General features: G+C 37.4%; 2 protein-coding genes across 4 annotated transcripts in view; both read right to left on the minus strand.

Moving 5' to 3' along the window:
* Positions 1-3,366: 3,366 nt before the first annotated feature.
* On the minus strand, positions 3,367-5,845 carry LOC120420818 (nuclear distribution protein nudE homolog). The gene is made up of 3 exons (XM_039583938.2): positions 5,678-5,845; positions 5,376-5,550; positions 3,367-5,315 (listed from the first exon to the last, which is right to left on the minus strand). Exons 2-3 carry the CDS (start codon positions 5,490-5,492, stop codon positions 4,176-4,178), a joined length of 1,257 nt encoding a protein of 418 aa, XP_039439872.1. The 5' UTR covers positions 5,493-5,550; positions 5,678-5,845; the 3' UTR covers positions 3,367-4,175.
* A 2,436-nt stretch (positions 5,846-8,281) lies between these two features.
* Positions 8,282-13,474, minus strand: part of LOC120420821 (uncharacterized) — a 69,826-nt gene continuing 64,633 nt past the window's right edge. For all 3 annotated transcript variants that reach the window (XM_052708369.1, XM_039583942.2, XM_039583941.2), the window contains exons 5-7: positions 11,101-12,009; positions 10,752-11,032; positions 8,282-10,689 (exon numbers count right to left, since the gene is read on the minus strand). In XM_052708369.1, coding sequence (XP_052564329.1) covers positions 10,503-10,689; positions 10,752-11,032; positions 11,101-12,009 — 1,377 coding nt within the window. In that variant the 3' untranslated portion in view covers positions 8,282-10,502. The remainder of the gene's footprint in view (positions 10,690-10,751; positions 11,033-11,100; positions 12,010-13,474) is intronic.

Here is a 13,474-nt window from a genome sequence, read left to right on the forward strand (position 1 = left end):
TAAATGAATAATTGAATAAGTTGGACTTATGAATAACACACAACTGTACATTTATTCTAGAGTCAGATCCATACAGCGTCAGTGTTTATTTGGTCGAAGTGTACTAATTCATTGGCAGATCTGATTCTAGTTGTAATGTACGACAAGACTACTGACGGACGTGACAGGACGAGGGCCCAGTTTAGAGGTTTCAACATCAACGATGTGCGGCTGGACCAACCTCCCAAAAAAAAAAAAAAAAAATTATCGGCAGGAAGATTAATTTGATTTGATTTTGAAAATTTGGGTTAGGTAGGGGCAGGGGGGGCAGAATGGCCCGCCTAAGTAAAATGCGCCAAAAACCATACAAAAACATTCAAATTTATGAATTCAGTGTAGTAGGCTTATGCTTTGGGATGTTCCCTTCAATGTTGTATACTTGGTTGATGAAAATTTTTAGCTTAAAACTATTTTTTATGCAATTTAAAAAAAAATGTTTTTCGACTACTTTTCCAGGGTGCGGGGCAGAATGGACCACCCTGCGGGGCATAATGGGCCACCTTAGAAAACAAGCCATTTTGTCTAATAAAACGTTGAAGGGAGATAATAAATGACTTAAGGGACCTTTCTTACATAGTTTCCATGAAGTTAGACCACTTTTATGAAAATAGTCACTTACCAAAACAATCATTTTTGAAAATAGTTTTAATATGTTGAAATAAGACACCATTTTTACAAATAAGCATCAAAACAAGTAAAAAATCAACTAATGTTGCAATAAACGTGATTTGTGAACCTACCAAGAGTAACATAATCCATTTAACCAAAATTTCATAACTTTTGATTGTTTTTATAAGGCAGGAAAAGGGTGGTCCATTCTGCCCCCAAGTGGATTTTAATTCAACACTTCCACCACCAAGCCTCTAAATGATTGGAAGGTTCCGTTGATGTTTGATTACCTTCGTAATAGCTCCTGGTAACATTATAAACATTGAACAAACTTTTTCAAACAATCTAACTTCGGGAAAGCTTATTTAAGAACCTCGAAATAAACAACATTTGCGTGGTTTTGCCATAAATTTACATTTTTGTTCATAATTCTAAAAATACAATGAATTCAAACGTCGTTTTCGGTGTGGTGATGTTATTTGACGTCCTTTATAAGACCATTGCCTTACAGTTGGTCTAAATCCATTTTAAAGCCCAAAACCAAGGGTGGCCCATTCTGCCCCCTCTGCCCCTATGTACAGCAAATTTAGTGCAAACAGCTGATGTGCAACCGTTTTAGCTTTTTATCAAATTTTATTTTGAATTTAATAATTATTTCAAAATTTAGTTTTTTATATCTCCGGTACAAGATTCTCAAAAATTGCCTTTACAGTTGCAGACTGGTGATTATTGCATTCGATCGTAATTTCTCGACTCACGATCGAGATTTATCGATAGTAAGATTACGACTCACCATCGACAAATCTCGATATACCATCGACAAATTACGACATACAATCGGGAAATTACAGTCAGAATTTAAATTTTATAGAGACCTTTTGATTTTTGTGATTTTTGAATTTCTGAGTTTGATTTTTTGAATTTTTGAGTTTGTAAATAAGGGGCCGTCCATAAACCAAGTGAGGAGTGGGTGGTGCTTTAAAATTTCTATGAATTTAAAAAAAGTCAAAATTTTAAAAAAATTATAAAGTTAAAAAAAAAACATTTTTTTTTTCAAAAATTTCTAAATAAAAAAAAATTATTGCGGGTATCAGGATTAATTATCATTCCGCTGCGATCGTATCCCGCCGTTGCGGAAATCGCAGAGGTCCCTTAGTAGGCTCAATTGTTGGCATGCTCGATCAACATGCTTCATTTCATATCTAAATAAGTCACGTGGTTGCAAAAAATCTTAAATATGCAAAGCATGCTCGGGATGCCATGCTGGTTTTTGGTATCCCAAAGTGACACGTGGTCGTAAAATGCGTTGCGCTAATCAAAGTGCGCTTTATAGTCGCAGCCAACCTACAGTTTAGAACAGACCGCCGCACTTTGCGCAGTAACCAGACTGACGCTCTCTAGAACCGCAGAATGTTAAAATATCTTGCCAAGGATAGTAAATGTTATAAAATTTAAAACATTTTGAAAAATTTAAAAAAAAAATAATTAAAAAAATCCAAAAAAATATTTTTTTTTTCATAATTTCAAAAGATTTTAAAAAATTTAAAACAATTTAATTTTTTTTAAATATTTCCAAAAGTTTAACCTTTAAAAAAAAATTTAAAAAAATTAAAAAAAATAATTATAAAACTTAAAATTTTTTTTTAAATTTAGAAAAAAGTTAAAAAATTTGTGAATTGAAAAATAACGATAGAAATTTGTAATATCATTTTTTTTTTGTTTTTTTATAACGATTTAGAATACATGGAACTTAAGTTTAAATACGGATTGCTCCCTCAGAGGCCAATGAAACCATGTATACTGTTATTTTTACATTTCAGACAGCCCTTCTTCTCCCTAGGGGACATAATGCTCATACATTATTTTTCCTATGCAGCGTGGCCATTGCCAAACATGGACGGCCCCATACTCGCAAACTCAAAAATTAAAAAAAAGAAGCAAGAACATCAAAAAAATTATAAGGTTTGAAAAATTCCAAAAATTAAAATAAAATAAAAAAATTATCTAAAAAATTAATAGAAATTAAATAATTCCAAACATTTGAAAAATTTAGAAAAATAAAAAAAATTAACACTCTTTTTAACATTACACACTCAAAGAATTATTTAAAAATGAGGATTAAAAAAATCAAAAAATAATAAATTTTTGTTTTTCTTTTATTTTTGATTTTTTTTAAACTTTGAAATTAAACAAAATTTAAATTTTTAAAAACAAGTTTCAAACACATATCGAGATTTTCTCGATCGCCAGTCGTAATTTGTAGATGGTAGATCGAGAAATTACGATCAAATGATCTCAATTTATTATCGACCAATTACGATCGTAATATAACGATCGAGAAATCTTGATCGTGAGTCGTGAAATTACGATCGAAATATTACGATCGAATGCAATAATCACCACGAAAATTTAGCGCAGAATATGCATTTTTTTTATGTCCCCTAAACACAACTTTTTTTTTTAAATAAAGGAACGTTGTCTTTGGTTTCAACTTTTTGTAATAAAAAGTAAAATGAAAAATCCAGTTTTTTTCCGTCTTTGCCAAAGACACCAAACCGATTAGAAACCGGAGAATTTACACAGGTGATAGAATGTCGTATTAATATCTAAGACCATGCATTGCTATAAATCGATTTTTTTTAATTATCTTGATCTGATGACATTGAGTTGCTAATAGATGGATTTTCGGATACCTTCCGCAATTGAAAACCCATTCCATATGGTTAGAACTATTCCAATAAATATCCTTTTTATTCAACAGTTGTATTGTATGCTCATGTAGGGTTACACTGTCATTGTTTTTATTTATCCGTTTGCTAGTTTTACCTTTCTTTTTTCATCCGTCCAGTAGGGCTCAGTGATGCCCCCTTATCTTTGAACTGTTTTTTGTTTTCAAGGTTTGAATCTCTTTTCTAGCATTTATAAAGTCGAGAAATCATGCGGGTACGGTTTATTTAATGTTCATGGGCTAAACAGTCACGTTTGCTACTCATTCCAAAGGCAGCAAATCTAGTTTTGAAGCAGATGATGTTTTTTTTTCTCTCTATCCACACATAACTAGTTGAGTTTGCTATTTTGAGTGATTAAACGCGTTTGTGTGTGTGTGCTATTATTTTTGTGTTGTGATTTGCTTAGCTCCAGGGGTTTTTTTTTATAAGCGATTAGTGCGGAAATTTAAACTCTGACAAGTTTACTTTTTAATCGTTACAATTTATTACGTTTTTTAAAGTCTTTCGAAAAATATAGACGAAGGCTTTTCTTCAAAATAGAAACTCTAACGAAGCCAATGGGACACGTTTGGGAAAAAAACAGTAAGTCTTATGATTATATGTTTGAAACGGATCAGCGGCCTAACGTAAAGTTGCAAATAATTCTGCGCTCGTTTCGACACATGGCTCCACGTATGTACAAAACACACATTGACGAACTTAATTGTAAAACATTAGCCATTAAATTTAATAATTTAATTAAAAAAAAAACAATACATTGTATACGCATAAGTGTAAAAGAGCGAGTGAAATATATGCTTACTTGTTCGTTCGAAGTTCGGCCTTACTTGCTTGCGCCTGCTGGGCCGTTTGCGTACCGATGGTGGACACTCCCGGTTGGTACGAGTGCAGCTGGACGTTGCCACAGCTTTCGCCGCTTCCGATGGAATTGAGGGAGGCGTTGCTGTCACCGCCGGGCAGACATAGCCCACTCGAGCCAGTTCCGACCCGGTGCCGATGGCTGCCCGAGCTGGCCAGGTTCGTGCGGGACGAGGGTTTGCGGATTTTCCACGCCTTCAGCTTTGCCTCCATGTTGTCCAGCCGCCGCAGCAGATCGGCCACGATGCTGAGCGTGGAGACGCGATCGCTCGGGGCCATCGCGGCGTTGTTCAGCGCTGGGATGAGCGCCGAGGAGGGACTGTTGAGGTTTCCGTTACGTTCGATGATCAGCTTTTGCTGCAGTGTGCTCTCGTCTAGCTGCGTGGGAACGACGGCGTTGAGGGATCCGAGGGTGGATTCCAGGTCAAGTTTGTTGGTTGCTTTCGTGAGGGCCACCACGCTGGGGTCCGTCTTTCTGCTGCTGTTGATGTTGTTGTTGAGAGTTTCTAGTTTGGTCGTACTGAGGCATACGTTTGCAGTGGTGTTGGATCCGAGCGTCTCGGGTCTTTCCTCGGTGGGAACGTCAAGTGTTTTCTCTTCCGCTGCGCCTTCCGTCGTCGGAACGCTTGTCATGTCTTCTTCGTCCTCGCCCTTGGGGATGTGTCTGACCTTCAGTTCCTGCTTCAAATCCCGTGCCTCGTCCATAAGCCGCTGCAGCTTAATCTGCATACGTTCCTTCTCGTCCACCTCCAATTCTAGCAGAGCATTTTTCTCGTAAGCCTGGTTCAGCATCGACTCGAACTCGGCCACACTTTCGCTGGCCACCCTGTTCGCTCGCTCCAAGTCGTCATTCTTTTGCTCCAGCTCGCGGATGTAAACCTTGAACTTTTCATTCTCCTTGACCAGCTGCTTATAATCGGCATCGATCTTGTTGGATTCGTTCTCGCTGTTGGCGACCTTCCGCTTGAATGACTCACATTCAATCCGCATCTGGCTGACCAGCTGGTTCAAATCGCGGATCTTCTTCTCCTGCTGCTCCACGGTCATCTCCAGCTCCGCTTCCAGCTGCCTCGATTCCTCCTGCAAAACAATATCAATAAACAACAAACCCCCATCTCACCGAATCTTGCAATTCCATACCGTAAAGTCGTCAAACTCCCGCTGCACGTCATTGCGCTCTTGACCGAGTTTCAAGCACCGTTCCTTCCAGTAAAGACACTCCTCCTCGACGCTGGTAAACAGCTTCTCCTGGTCCATTTCGAAACACACTCAACCACCGCGGTCGTATCGGAACAGGAACAGAACCACACAGAACCTGAACAGGAGAAAAAAATCTGAAACTTTGTGCAACTTCTTGCTACGTTGTGGCAGCAGGCCAATCGAAACGTCCGATGACAGCAAAACAAAGCCCGAGTTCGATCGGGAAATTCCGAACCCCCTACCTCGTCCGGAACAGGGCGCCGTAGATTGCTGCCAAGAGCAAACGAAAATTCAGATGGGATTTTCACGTTTCTATCGGCAATTAGGGGTGAATTTTACGCATTTTTCGTCACTTTTTTCCACTTTGTTTGCTCGCGGAGAAAACAGAAACACGAATGAGCAAAAAAAACTTGCGTTACATGCGTTTGACGTTTGACAGTTACAGTGTTGCACAAAATAAATTTGGATGTTATGAAACGTTATCGTTTGAAATGTGTGCGTTATCCTTGGCGTTATCATTTATTTGAATACACTCAGTGAAAATCCAGAAATAAATTCGTGCATAAAAGCAGAACACGTTCTGGAACTGAAAAGCGCACTTTGCTGTTTTCGTTTTCGCACTTTTTCTCACGATTTTTTCAGTTCAACTACGATTACACATCTTGTGTAATCCTTGTTCTAAAACCCTATCTAAATTTTCTGTACAAGGATATAAAACACGATTAAAACCCATTTCTTATATTTTTTTTCATTTTAATTGCATTTTAATGCAAAAAATAAATTGACAAGACAAAAAAAAACAATTTTAAATCCTTTGTGGTCGTACAAAGGGTCATTGTACTCAGAAAAGCCATATTTTAGGACCCAATTCGGCTAATTTTCAACAAATTTGTAAGGGAGTTGTTTGGGTCGGAGTCTGATTCAGTGAAGTCGAGTCTTTTGTTGAGAGTTGGAGCAGGTCGGAGTCAGAGTCGCTGAAACTCCAAAAGCCGGTGTCGGAGACAAAATTGCCTAATTGGGTCCTAAAATGAAGCTTAGATTGCTGATATTATTGTTTACAGCGATAAAGCTTACTTTTCTGAGTACAATGACCCTTTGTACGACCACAAAGAGTTTAAAATGGATTTTTAAATCAATTTTAAAAAATCACCTCGCGTTCCTTCTTGACAGAAAAGCTCCTACTTGACAGCTCGTTACACGGAGACCATAGTTGATCCATCGAAAAAAATGTTGTCTTGTCAAAAAAAAAAAAATTGCATTAAAATGAAAAAAAGTGATCAAAAATGGTTTTTAATCGTGTTTTTTACCGTTGTACATAAAAATTGACATAGGGCTTTAGTACCCAATTCACGGAGTCGCTTTCAAAAATACCTAGGTAACTCCGAAACTATGCTTCAAACCTTTAATAAATCTCATGCTTCCACATGACTCGTCTTGAAATGCAAACTTTTTATCCAGTTTCACATGTTAGCCTTTACATTATAATGATTATTTTGTTTGGAGAGATCGGGAAATTCCACGAATGTTTCTTTATATTTATCTTAAGAGGCTGTTTTTGTAGAAATTTCTCCGAGAGCTAGGTCGTATCGAGTGCCCCGATTTGGATGAATTTCCAGCGTTTGTTTGTCTACACAGGGTACCTAATACCGTAGTACAGAGATCGGAAGGAACGCAAAAATCCATTCAAAATAATTCAACAAAACTGCTAATAATTTTAAATAATTTAAATTCAGAAAATTTAAATAAGTAAATTCAAATATTTTTAATCTTAAAACACAAGAATAAGCAAATAAAAAAATAAATTTGAAAATTCCTCAATTTTAAAATTCAGGCAATTGTAAATTAAGAAACATTGACAAAAATATTGAATTTCAAAATTCTAAGAGTTAGAAATTGAAGTTTCTCTTAAATTCTGAAATTTAAAAATTCAATTATACAAACAAGTACAGAAATTGGAAACTTAAAAAAATAAAAATATATATATATATATTCTAAAATTATGAAATTTTTAAGCCAAAACATTAAAAATACAAATTTTCAAGAATTTAAAATTTGAAAATTGGAAAAGAAAACAAAAAATTTCAATTAAAAAAATATAATTAAGAAATACTGCAATTAGGAAATTAAAAATTAAATTAAAAAAAAAAACAAATATTAAATAAATTATGGATAAAATGATCTCAATTTAAAAAAAGAAAAAAATACCTACATAGCTTGAAAAATCAAAATAAAAAAATAAAATTCGAAAGTTTTGAATTTTATATTAAAAAATCTAGGGAACTAAAAAATTGATTAATTTCACACTCGCTAAAATCTCACTCCGGAATCACGATTTTTTTATTTTCTCAATATTTGGGTTTCTGTCTCGGTCTCTGTCCTAAAATATGACACAAAAATACTCCAAAAGTTATATGATTTTCTGTGTTCTAAGATGGCGACAAAAATGTCGACAATAATTCAAGAAATTAAGAATTCCAATTCTCTCGGTTGCATTTAAAAGGTGTTTTGAAAGACTTTAGAATGTGTAATAAAGATCCGAGATGATTTGACTTTTTCTCATACCATTTGCAGTAAGAAAAATAAATATTTCCAAAATTGCTACAGCATAGTCACTTAAGGAGGTATTAGACTATGGCAAACAAACAAACAAACTCGCACTTGTATGTGTTTGACAGTCAATTTCGCAAACTTGCTTGAATCAAAGAACAAAATGAGTGTTCATATTTTGTTCTTTGTCGACACAAATAAAAATCCAGACAAGGTTTTTTTTTGTGCAAGATCAAATTTTAATTGTTAAAAGGGCTTCAATTTCTTTCGTTGTCTATTTCTCTAAGAAAAACCGGATGTTATTTTTTATTCATTAACTGAACATCTAAAGGGGCGATTCCCCACGTTTTTATTCGTTAAATAATTTTCATTATTGTTTGAAAAAAGATTTTGTATAAATATATATAGCATTTTGTATATGTTTTTTTAGTATTTTTTTTATGATTTTCATTTTTTTTATTATTATTTTCATTATGTAGTTCAACGTCCACTGTGTTACTTGCTACTAATGTTTTTTCTTCTTCTTTTTAATCTTCGGTATATTGTGTTATGCTTGCCAACATCTACTACTGCGCTACTACTGCTTGATAGTACTACCACGTGTGTGGGTGTGGGTGTGTGTGTTAAGTTTAACTTGCTCTCTCTCTCTCTTTTCTGTTCCATTTCATCATTTGCTACGGGAAAATTGCTTTACTTCACATTCACATTTGCGCATGGCTTTTCCCAGTACGCTTCTTTTATGGGGGTTGGGGTGGTTCTGACTAACTCTGGAGAGGGTGTAGTTTTTTGTTTGTTTTAATGAATGCTAAAATAATTCTCTGACTTTTTTTCTGATATTTTTCTTTTTCAAAGTTGTTTTGTTGGAGTTTTTTTGTTATTGCATTTTGCGTTTTGGTTTCCCCATTTTCTATGTACACTCGTAGGAAACATTCTTTCTCCACTATTGTAGTTGACTAGCGTTTTGTTTGTTTGTTTTATTTCTGGTGTGGGGTTGTGTGCTTACTTTTTCAGAATTGGGTGGTGCTATTTCCGCGATTTGAAGAGAGGAGGATTTTCGAACCTAATCAGACAATTTAGCTCAAACTTACTCGTGGTCAAAAGTTTTTTTTTTCTCGTTAACTTATATGCTTTCTTCGTTGCCGAACACGTGTGGGTTTGTGTGTGTTTGTGTGAGGATATTTTTACTAGAGCGATATTGAATCGCACGTTTCGAAATAATTGGTTTAATTATGTGTATTTTTTCGATATCTTTTCATAAGAACTCATCGCCGTGAACACGCCTAAGGTGGGCTGTTTCAAATATTTCCCACGTTATCAGTTTTAGTGATAGAGTGGACAACACTTTGAGGCACTTTAAACGTCCTGACGGTGCAAGCATAATTTTAAGATTTTATCTACGCGTGAAAGGTTGATTAACACTTGCATGATCGTAATTAACTACCGCTTTTTTTCATCTTCTATGTCACATTCGAATAAAAATCAAGAGTATGGCAGTGTGTCTCTTCTACGGTGTGTCGTGTTGAAATGAGAGCACGCACGTTCGTGCTCTGTAGACAAAAAGACCACGCCTCGAGCGCGATCGTTTCGATATTGTTGGTACCCCGATATTGAATCACATCGATTATGTACGTTTGATCGACTAACAACAACACGTAATCACTACACAGAAAGCGGTTTGATTTTTGTTATTTATTGCAAATAGTGTGGTGCCAATTTGGTTGCGTTTCGAGTCACTTTTGCAGTTTTAGTTTAGCAATTTTGGCATTTTTTAAGGGATTTTGTTGGTAGAAAAGTTTGCTTTTCGAATTGTTACTGAAAATAAAAAAGTTTAAAGTTTGCAATCGAGGTTAGGCAAATTACTTTTCCTAAAAGTAGACAACTTAAACGAAATATTTACGTCACACTACTTAAACATACTTCAACGATATACACAATTTCGCTTTTAGAGATGATCAGTTTTGCTTCTAATCAAAAATAATTGGAACTTTAGATCGCTTCTCCACGATTCTATAGATTCGATCTACCACCAGCAAAAATGATCATCTTTGTAAATCACAGCTTATTCACACACCGCATCTCAACCAATATTTCGCTGCTTTCGTTAAATTTCTTCTGAAACCAGTGTCTTCCCCAAATCTCCGAAAGTTTGCCCTAAAATTCCTACACGAGTCTCACTAGAAAGCGTTGAAAAACAAAACATGAAGATTGTTGATTCACAGCAAGTTAGCAGTATTTTCTAAACTATTTATTAACAAACGAATTCATAACAAAAGATAGCTAATGTAGATGTACATCAGTGCGATAAAATCATAATTTACAGGTGTGGCGTGCCGTGCGGCGTTTCCCCCACCAAATTCGAGTGGACATTCCGCGACACGGCAGCCTCACCAAACCACGATACAGAGTTGTAATTTTGGGCAAACGAAAGAATCAAAACAAATTAAAAATTGAAAATTTGAACAATTTTCAACGTGTAAGCTAGCTCTCACTCTCTCTCTCTAATGACTACCGAATACTCTCTCACTGCTTGTCCATTCGCTGGCTAAACTTGGGACTGTCCGGGACGATCGTGACCACCTTCAGCTCGTTCGGCGCCTCGAGCAGGTTCTTGGCGTGCGCGGCGGCCGTATCACAGTCGGTGCGGCGCGAAATCAACAGCCGGATGTCGGTGTGCAGCGACAGCTTGCCCGAGCGGGACGTTTGGAATCTACCAAAGAAATGAAGAATTGATTAGATTTTCCAACGAATGCGAGCTAGAATCCAACTCACCTCAGATGGATCGCGTACCGCAGCAGCTTCATCTGTTCGGCGTTGCTGAGCTGCTCGACGTTCCTGGGCTGAGCTGTAGTAGCAGAACCCTTCGCGGCGCTGCTGTCGTCGTACGCCAGGATGCGCTGCCGGATGAAGGTGGTGGACATGGCGGGCATGTCGCGAAAGTCGTACGGCACCACGAACATCCGCACGACCGTCCCGAGCGGGTTGAGCAACGTGACCTGGACCGTTCCCTGGCGCGGGATCGAGTAACCTTTCCGTGGAAGACGTAGTTCGCACTGCGATTGAAGAAAACGAGGCGTGATAAGTTTGAACAGCTTCAACAAGACAACCCACAAAATCTTACCACATAGGGTGTGCTGAGATGTTGGCCCGGCAGTTCATAAAAGTACGAAGCAACTGGAATTGTTAGCTGGGTCGGACAGAAGCTGCCCGATGCGCCGAGCAGCACCTTAAAGTCCGCCACCTGGAACTTGGGCGAGATGCGACGCTGCAGCAGCGACTCCTCCAGCGTGCCCAGCAGCGGCAACCGACCAAACCGGAACAGGTTCTTGCTGAACGACCGACTGAACGGACGCTGCTGCGCGCTACCAAACTTGAGCGGCGACAGCGGAGTTGTGCTCGGACTGAGATGGAAGTTGCTCCCGTAACTGGTACCGTTGGAATCCACCAAGAACGGGTACTCATCCTCGGACAGCTGCTCGTCCGACCCAATAGAAGATCGCTCCGACACCGAACTGCGCTCCGACAGATACCGCGAGCGCTGATGCTTATAAGCGTGGCGCAAAAACCGCGGCGACAGCGATCCCGGCGACAAGTGGCAAGTCGGCGCAGAACTCGACTTCTGAACCATCAACCGACTCGACTCGCTGAAGTTAAACACCCCGCCGCTACTCCCACCGACACTCTCATCAATAGGAATCGGACTGGAAGTACTCGCAAAGCCGGAGTCTTCCCGCGCCAGCGGCGAAACATTAAAGATGTTCGTCAAATTGATCTTCGGGATGGTGTAGTACGCGGCCGGGGCCGGCTTGCCGCCGGAAACGGCGGTGCAGCTGAGGATTTGCTTCTTGTGGGGCGACACGCTGCTGGCGGTGCTGACGGAGCAGTCGCTTTCGGTGCAGTTGACAAAGAGGGGAGCCTTGCTGCAGCCGGCGGCTGGTGTTGATGTTGGGGGCAGGCAGCAGGCCGCCTGGGGCGTGGCGAAGAGCGAGGAGGAGCCATGTGCGTTTTGGGCGTTCTTTAGGGTGGATTTCTGGAAGGGAGAAAAGAACAATCATGAAAAATCTTATAAATACCTTTTTCAACTTTGATCAATCTACAATTTAACATTTGTTGTCAATCTGTATAAGATTTTGGCAATTACCCTAAAAAAGAGTCATAATAAACCGATCCAGAAATTAGTGCGCAACATATTATACAGAGTTGCCAAAATCTATTCCTCATCAGAAAAGTTTTCCTGATACCTTTACAAAAATATGCAGAATTGCTATTAAGGAATGCTTTCTTTTGTCAGAATAAAGAACAATTTAAATTGAGAACATTCAAGTGTTCATGATATAAGACAGAGTTGCCAGATCTTCCAAATTCTGTTCACGTGTGAAAGTTTTATCTTATACCTTGCTAAAAAATTTTGGACTGGCGGTTTTGGAGTGCTATTTTACCAAAATAATAAAAAAAATACTGGTGAAAAAACATTAAGTGCTAAAAGAATTTTACTTGGTTGCCATATTTTTAAATTCTCCTTGTTTCCAGAGAGGCATTTCTAATATTTTCCCAAAAATATTCGACCAACAATTTAGGCCACCCTTTTTAAAATAATGAGTTATAATTATTGAAAAACTTTTAATTGCTCATACCATTTGACAGAGTTGCCAGATCTTCAATACTTTTACTTTACTTTCAAATACCTTTCCAGAGGTGTAAAAAATTAAGCAAAACAAATTTGGAGAAAAGAGCACAACACAACAAACAGAGTTGCCAGAACAGCAGTATTTTATTTTTCAATGTAAAGATTTTTCAAATTCCAAACAAAGATGGTGGAAACAGCGAGTTCAGTTCAGCTAACAAAAATCTTTTATCAAAATAAAGGACTGACTTAAAAAAGGTGCTCAAAATATTAGCCTGAGAAATACAAAAATTACGACAAATTACGACTGACGATCGAGAAAATTTCGATCGAGAAAATGTCGATCTTAATTTAAAAAATTTAGCTTTTTTAAGGACTTAAAAATAGTTTTTTTTTCAAAGAATTAAAAAAATTTAAAAACTGTCATCAGGGATGACATTGGGTCTGGGGGGTGAGATTGGATCATACAAAATTTCAGCATTTTTGTACGACCCAATCTCAACCCCCAGACCCAATGTCACCCCTAATGACGGAACTTTAAATGATTTTTTTTTATTATTTTAAAGCAACAATTTCAAATATTAAAAATTTTAAAATTTAATAATTAATTTCAAGATGTTTGAATTTTTGAACTTAATTTTTTTTTGAATATTTAAAAATTTAAATTTTGATTTTTTTTAAATATCGTTTTCTTTTAAGTGATTTTGAGCCTATTTTCAAGTTGCTTAAGAGCAAATCCAGCTCAAATCTGGAATTTTACTGGTATTTTTGTACCCGACTCTCTCCGATTTCTGTGAAACTTTGTAGACTTTTTATCCTAGGCCTATATAAGCCATTTTCGTGTATATGGAGCCAACATTACTCGAAAATA

This window comes from Culex pipiens, chromosome 2 (assembly GCF_016801865.2).
Source record: "Culex pipiens pallens isolate TS chromosome 2, TS_CPP_V2, whole genome shotgun sequence".
Taxonomy (NCBI): Eukaryota; Metazoa; Arthropoda; class Insecta; order Diptera; family Culicidae; genus Culex; species Culex pipiens.

What these genes read in the sequence shown, in the direction of transcription:
- LOC120420818 (XM_039583938.2), bottom strand. Translation starts at nt 5,492, where the DNA reads ATGGACCAGGAGAAGCTGTTTACCAGCGTCGAGGAGGAGTGTCTTTAC. An exon ending in GGGAGTTTGACGACTTTACG is followed by an intron (nt 5,316 to 5,375) that starts GTATGGAATTGC and finishes ATTGTTTTGCAG; the next exon opens with GAGGAATCGAGGCAGCTGGA.